General features: G+C 45.4%; 1 protein-coding gene across 1 annotated transcript in view; it reads right to left on the bottom strand.

Annotated features, from left to right (window-relative positions):
- Positions 1-6158: 6158 nt before the first annotated feature.
- The window catches only part of SARC_06205 (hypothetical protein), a 6748-nt gene continuing 5014 nt past the window's right edge, over positions 6159-7892 (bottom strand). The window contains exons 7-8 of the mRNA XM_014299904.1: positions 7189-7247; positions 6159-6406 (exon numbers count right to left, since the gene is read on the bottom strand). Coding sequence (XP_014155379.1) covers positions 6240-6406; positions 7189-7247 — 226 coding nt within the window. The 3' untranslated portion in view covers positions 6159-6239. The remainder of the gene's footprint in view (positions 6407-7188; positions 7248-7892) is intronic.

Raw genomic sequence — 7892 nt, 5'->3', positions numbered from 1 at the left:
GTTTGTGTATGTTTATGTGTATATATAGAATAATTGCGTAGGCAAACATACATGTAGAGTCATACATAACTTTTTATAGATTATCCCTCATAGCAAACCAACAAAGTGCTCAGAATGAGAGTATCCATGTCGTATGTATTGATTTGTTGCGAAAGTGTTTATTTGTTTTTCTGGTTTCTATTCATGTTTATATATATAATTATTCGATCTGGCTACATTTATAGTTGTATATATCAAGGTCTACTTTATCTCTAAGCCTGACAGAAAATGAAGTCTATTATTAAGCAACAAACCTTTCTGCATTTAGAACGGATCGGCCATGTTGAATCGTCCGGAGTCTGCGGTTGCCATCGACCCCTTTGGGAATATGGCGGTGGGTCGAGACGCTTGGGACATCATGTCAGACAACTTAGAGACCACCCAGTCACTCAATACGTTAAGTACTGCGCATCTGACAGCCTCGCCGCATGGAGCGAAGGCTTCTGATATGAATAGTGGTAACAATGGTAGTATACGCAACGCATTCACTGACCCGGCGCCAGCGAGTACAAACGGGACGAATAATGCAGGTGTCACGAGTGCTGCGCAAAATCAACACCACAACCAGGCTAGGCCGCCGATGATGGCGGCACCGGGAAGTACGGAGACGAATCTGGGTGCTGGTACTCTTGGGCGACAGACGATGGAGGATATGAGTCAGCAACTGCAAATGAACGGATTTCTGGGGGGGAACTCCGTGAATTCACTAGTGGGATTCGGCAGTATGATGGATGGCGTGGGCGGAAATCGGCGGCAGATGTTTAGCACGTCATCGCCGGTGCCTACTGTCAATCAGCCGACGTTGAGCCAAGGTGTGGGCGTTGCGAATGGATACCCTCTGCTGCAAATAATGAGCCAGACGAACTATGGGCAGGCTAATCAGATGCAAGAGCAGCAGTTGTCAGAAATCCTTGCGCAGGCGCAGAGCAGACACGCTATGGATGGCCGCACTGGGAGTGTTAGTTATGACATGCCCTCGCATATATTCCAACAGTTGAGTGAGTTGCAGTACAAGCACTTGCAGGTTATGCAACAGATGATCCAGTTGGAGCAGATGCGTCTGGTACATGCGTTGCAAAGCAGTCAAGCGTATGGCCAGGTGACACAGTCTAACACACCCACACGGCTACAGCAGCGGCAGTTGGCTTCTTCGTATCAAAGTGCCCAGCCAATGCAGTCAAACACGCCCACACAATCTAGTATGCAACCGCAAAATACGCAGAATTACAATCAGGATATCCTGTCACAAGAAGCACAGATGCAAGGGCAATTACCAACAATAACAAAACATCAACAACAGCATACTCAACAAGCGCCTCAACAGCAACAACAGAAATCCTCATCACAAGAACGACAGAATTACACACAACAACAACTGCCTACACAACAGCAACATTCAGCGCAACAGCAGCAACAGCAGCAACAGCAGCGACACAGTCCGCATTTAAAAGCACAATCGGAGCAATCGGGTCAAGGGCATCATACACGGACCGAACCACACCAACTACAACCACAACCACAACCGCAGACCTCCCAACTCGAATCACAGCAGCAGCAGCAGCAGCAGCAGCAACGGCAGCAACACCAAAATCAACAGGAGTTACAGCAGCAACGGGAGCTGCAATCTCAGAGGCTACACAGCCAGCAGACACGGATGAGTGGACAGTCTCATCAACGAGACAAGGCTGCAACAGAAGAGGTAGGCAAGAGAAGCAGAAGCACGAGACAGAGTAACTCGTCGGAGAAAGATCTCCCGCAGTCACCCAGCACCACAGGGGATAGCAGTAATACACATGCGCCACAGGCAGCACCGCCTAGTTTCGCACGGCCCCGCATTGTACATAGTGCAGGTCAGAGTGGACCGGAAGAGGTCGACGGTAATGCAAAAGATGTCACGAATACAAACGATGCTCCACCATCCTCAGAGCCGTCTAAAGAGGCGCCTTCTGCCTCTGCCGTTGCAACTCCAGGCGGCAGTACAAGGAGTAGCGCCAATAGGGGCACACAATCCGCCTCAGGTGCGGCAGTTGGGTTACATTCGTCGCCGGCGCTGACTGGTTTGTCGGGCAATGCACAGCATCAGACCTTCCACAACCAACACCAACACCAACACCAGCAGCAACAGCAACCGCAACAGCAGCAGCAACCGCAACCGCAACCGCAACCGCAACAGCAACAACAACAACAACAACAACAACAACAACAACAACAACAACAGCAGCAACAACAACAACAGCAACAACAACAGCAACAACAACAGGTGCAGCAGCAGCAGCAACAACAGCAACAACAGCTACAGCAGCAGCTGCAACAACACCAGCAACACAAGCAGGCACAGTACCAATTGCAACAACAACTCGTACAACAACAGTTACAACAATTACAGCAGCCCCAATTGCAGCATGCCTCACCGCAAACATCGGTCTCTACGATGACACCTGCTCAGCAGCAGATCATGACGCAGGCAATGCTCAGACAACAACAGCATCTACAACACCAGCTGCAAGAGGGAACAAAGCAGACTAGCGGTGCATCAGCGGCAGCGCATGGTGACAGGAGCCAACCGCAACTCGGTGCACCGGACAGCGGGTATGTGTGTATACAGCACCGTAGTAGTATTGGGTAGGATTGTACTTTTTGCTGTTGGTGAGTAATCAGTCGGATCTGCAGATTTTAGAATGTAGACGAACGATAGTTGGCGGCGTATATTTGTTGCCTGTAAGTCTGCATTCTGTGACTCGTTCAGATCACACTCAGTGACAAAATGCTACTACATGTTTGTCTTTTATATTATTGAATTTGTATTGCAATAAGTGATGCAGCTAGCAAGTTCACGTGTCTAAATACACAAAGTCATGTGACACCCTTTACCCTGATCCAGGAACCTCTCTGGGAGTACTGCGTCGAAGCGTGCAGCCAACGGGTCTGCGGCGGAAAACACGTCCACCATGGAAGCCAAAACAAAAGCCCCGCCCAAGAAAAAGGCAAAGACGGTAGGATATATATTGGGTTTATCTGGCGTATGGCGATGCTCTGGCCGCAGGCGACCCGATTTGCTTCTCACTTGCTATTGATTTACTCTCTGCGTGAACGGCAATTTGATTCTTATTCTATGATGGATAAGACTTGAGTGTGGGGCAATGGAACTCTACACATCACGCATCGAAGACTTTGTACCAAAGGATTTCTTTTTCTCGGCGATAGATTTTATGACGAGTTCGAATTGTAGACAAGTGCGAGTCCGGTCGATGAAGGCAAGGTGCCAAATTTTCAGTCTGGTTTATCCTTTCTTTTTAAATCGATACATGCTCCATACAGGGTTCCAAAACCGGCGGGACGAGAACGGCGAATGGCACCAGGCAGAAGAAGAAAAGGGTATGCTTCCATTATAATTTCTATATATATATATATATATATATATATATGCGGTTTATATTCACGCATCCGCCTGTCGTTGTTGCCTTCACAATCGCAGCATAACTCATACCAATTTCTTCCTGTTACTGCGTGATCCCATGCGTTTTCGGGATGATTTGTACTTTGAATTTATGTTTTTGTGACTCTTTATAATTATCGCAGGCCGAGGATGTCCAGCAAACCCTGATTGAGACGCAGCGAAGATGCGCTGCACTGGAAATACACATCCTACAAACACAAGGCGAGATCAATGGGTTCCGAGAGGTATGCAAAATAGCAAACTGGCAAATCGCCTTTTATGATTTCGAGATTTCGATTGGTTCTGTATGTGCGCAAGTTGTGTGTACGTAAAGTAGGTGTATCACTTGAGACAGTCTACTGAGACCGGCGTGTATTTAACAGTCTTCCAATCAACTTTACCTGGGTGTGTATGCTACTCGCAGAAAATCGCAACTGAGCGGCAGAGGCGACAGGGTTTGCCTACGTAGCATGGAGTGTGCCCAAGTCTCGACACATCATATCACTGCTAGCTCGAAAATTCTGGTTTGGGTTCCGTGACATCCATTTAGTATTGTGAACTTGTGTGCGCTGCTCTCGCGTTTGCGTTCGGCACGTGGCTATACCCACACGCTATTACAGAACGGAATATTTCTTGCTTGTTCTTGTGAGCCGGAGTTGGTGAGAAATCTGTGTTTTCAAGTGGCGAGCATGATTGATAAAGATACACCTGCCGGTATATCGCTCGCGTCGTATACAACAGTCCCAGGATCGAGGCTTTTCAACGTGCACCCCCCATTCGCAGCCAGTGTGGGGGCCTCGGAACAAGTCGATACTTGGTATTAGTATAGATTCTATGCGTTGATGGGAACGATCGTGTTCATTGCAGATGATGTGGTTGCAATTCGTATCCCGGGTCTTTAACAATTCTAGCAATCAATCAGATGCGTATCAGAGTAGTCACGATTACTATAGTGCATACGAAGATACCGCTCTCAAACTGGGATGGTGAATTGTGACATTGCTTTTGACCACTGCAATGATGCGCACTCTGACCATGAAACCGATCTCATAAGAATCACTGAAGGGTCGAATGAGCGCGAGCCACAAGCCACCAGGGGTTAGTCCAGTCACACTCTGCGGACGATAGAAACATACGAGCCGGACTTAGTGAGTGGAAACTAACGAGCCGGACTTAGTGATTAGTACGGCAAGTGCACCCGCTTGGGAGTCACTCACAACAGCTCCATACGACACAGGCAAATTCGCACCGTTCCAGTGCAACCAGTGGATAAATTCAGCATAGTCTCTGCCCTAGGAACGAGCGTATCCCGAAGGATATTAAGAAGCAACCGAGATTATGTAATTCGTTCCTTGAACCTTTGATGGGTCTTTGTCACACTGAAGATCGATTCAGTGTTGTTCTGCTGAGATTGTACATAATAGCTCCTGCCAAATTTGTTGATCTCAGCCTGTCTCATGTGCTGTAGCTACATAACCCGAGTCGCTTTGTGGACTGACGTCACAAACTCTAAATGCGAGTAGCGCAATTTTTGAAAGCCAATGGGGACGTTGCGATTTATTCATTGCTAGGTGGATGCTTCCAGGCTACGCTACATTCCGCGTGTTTCATCGCCACAGAATCTTCTTCGCGTCGTAGACCACGCTTTCGGCTCCGCCGAAGTACACAGAAAAGATCTTATAGATTGAGTTCGCAGAGGTCGATATTTAGGAACGCGACAACTTCCCTCAAATCAATTGGCTATCAAACATTGGTCGCGTTGGAAACCATTCAAGTGTATGTTGTCAGTTTTGTGTCTTACTAGTGGTAGCGATCCGCAATGTCAGTTGATTGTCCTGACTGTACTTGTGGCGATCACAATATTGCACTCTCATTGCCATGGAGGCGTTTACTATTATGGCCCACACTTCACATCCCTCGTGAGCAATCGATGGTATTCTCAGCACCGAGCCGCGTAAGCGAATAGAGATCTAGAAAAATGGACATGGCAATTCGAGCTGCAAGTTTATCCTATTCTAACGTGGATTGGATTGCGAGCTTTAGAAGCAATTCCGCTTAACCACACGTGCTGGAAAACGAAAGCATCAGTTAAGTATTATAGCAGCTCTGTCACGTCCATTGTATGGGCTGAGATGTATTACCCATCCGGGAGGGCCGATTTTAGTATTGCAACTCTCCACATGAATATAAACAGAGACAATGGACCCCAGCTATTCACGACCTCCCAATCAGATTCTGCGAAACCTACGTTTGCGCGCACGTGGTGCCTGATTCAAAGGCTGCGTGTCTCATTAGATCTGGAAGTTGGAACTGGCAATCTGTTCTGTTCGTTTCTGATTTTCATATTGGCGCCTGCATAACGTAGTTGAGGTTAAGCTTTGAATTGCAGGCACGCAAACAACAGGCCTCACAATTAGTAGCTTTTAAGGGCCTCGCTGCCCGACATGGTAGCGCAGCATGCCGGTACGCACCTCGAATCTGACTGTGACATGCCCGAAATGTTCGTTTGAGGTCCCATAGCCGCTACACATCTAATGACGAGCCCCAAATCAGGCATCAAAGAATATCATGATCATGACAACTGTTGGCACTAATCAGCGGGTGCAGGTGTACTGTGATGAAAATGAGCAAAGGCGGGAAAGTGCTCGAGAAGCACATCACAGTACTGTCCGAATAGAAAATGGTGCTTGAACCTTGATTCGAACGGAATTTGGTTTCAAGTATTTTATTTCAAAGTGTCGTGGCTTCGATATAAGATCTGAAGCTACCTGTCTTTTAATACCTTCTTGAATGAAACCAGTATGGATACACCGAGAGGCATAAATAGTGGCAGATAGATGGCAAATTTATGTTCGTCTGGGAAGTACAACATCTCCAGTATGCTGGGGTCGAAGAAAGCCTTCTCTGCGTATTGATATGCCTGCTCGGCCGCTGTTTAGTAGTAGAGAGTGATGGAGTTCTGGTGGGGTTAGAAATACGGCCGGATGATCATACTGTGGTTCAATAATGAGCGTTCAGCAGCGCGTTAATGTACAGAGCAGTTGACAAGCGTCCAGAAATCCTTGCTGTGAGTTGAAGTGAGTTATGAACGGAAAAAAAATATGACATCTTAAGCGCAGTAGAAGTGTACTACAACTCGACCACTCGTATTTGCCGGCACATCAGCAACAACGCACTGGAATGGTGTGGTGCATGGCACAGCACCGAACACAAACAAAGGGAGAGGCACAGTTGGCTTTTGTATTGGCTCTGGTAGATGAACAATTACATAGAATGATGTACACATGATGTACACGGTACAAAACAACATGTGACGCATCGGATATAGCAGAATTTACACTATGATCAGTTGCTTGGCTGCCTCTGCGATGTGTTTGACTATAGCCTGGGTATAATATGATTCCATTTCGATTTTTTTTCACAACTGCACACCGCAGTATCATGCGATATATCCAATAGTCTAACTCGCAAACTGGAATATTGTGACGCGGTCACTGCCACAGCCAACCATCCAAGTTTCACGTTGCTTGGCTAAAGCACTGATTCCTCCCAAGGAAATGGGCATGTTCTATACGGTGAAGAGTACACTCGTATCCCTTAGAAGCCCTGCCCCCCCCTTCTCCCTCATGTACAACATCAGTGGCATATGAGCACTATCACGGTGCGACAACTTTGCATACGCATGGCACACACACATAACCACCCGAACATACCTGCAAGCGCATACGAGTATTGCCCTTTCTTCACTAAGTTATCACACCGGTCAATCTCGCTATAAAGTGTGCACAGAAAATAACGTTGATTTAAAATGAGTTATAATTAGGACAGCATACAATCCAGATTGATATTGCGGAACTTACTATAAACATACCAAAAACATACCGGAAAAACAGAACAGTAAGATTCAGCATGGTAAGTGATTCTATATTGTGCATCCATACGTCGGAATAACAGCATCATTTTATACGCCATGACTCTTGCAGAGCAGAACGCGTGATAAAAAAACAGATCATAACTTCTTTATACGGATCAATATACTCGATATATATAAATATATATATATATAAAAAACGTATGTGTATGCATATGTATATGTATATGTATATGTATATTCATAGCACTTGTATAAGTATATGTATATGTATATGGATATGTGTAAGCACATGTATATGTATATGTGTATGTATATGTATATGGACGTCCATATGGATATGGATATGTATATATATATATATATATATACATACATATGTATATATATATATATATGTATATATATATATATATATAATATATATATATATATATATACTATATAATAAAATATATATATATATATTATTATATATATATATATAACTATAATATATATATACACTACACACACACACACACACCACACACACATATATATATA

This window comes from Sphaeroforma arctica (assembly GCF_001186125.1).
Source record: "Sphaeroforma arctica JP610 unplaced genomic scaffold supercont1.433, whole genome shotgun sequence".
NCBI classification, from domain to species: Eukaryota; class Ichthyosporea; order Ichthyophonida; genus Sphaeroforma; species Sphaeroforma arctica.
Note: the sequence above shows the minus strand (reverse complement) of the source record. Positions and strands in the feature narration are given on the sequence as shown.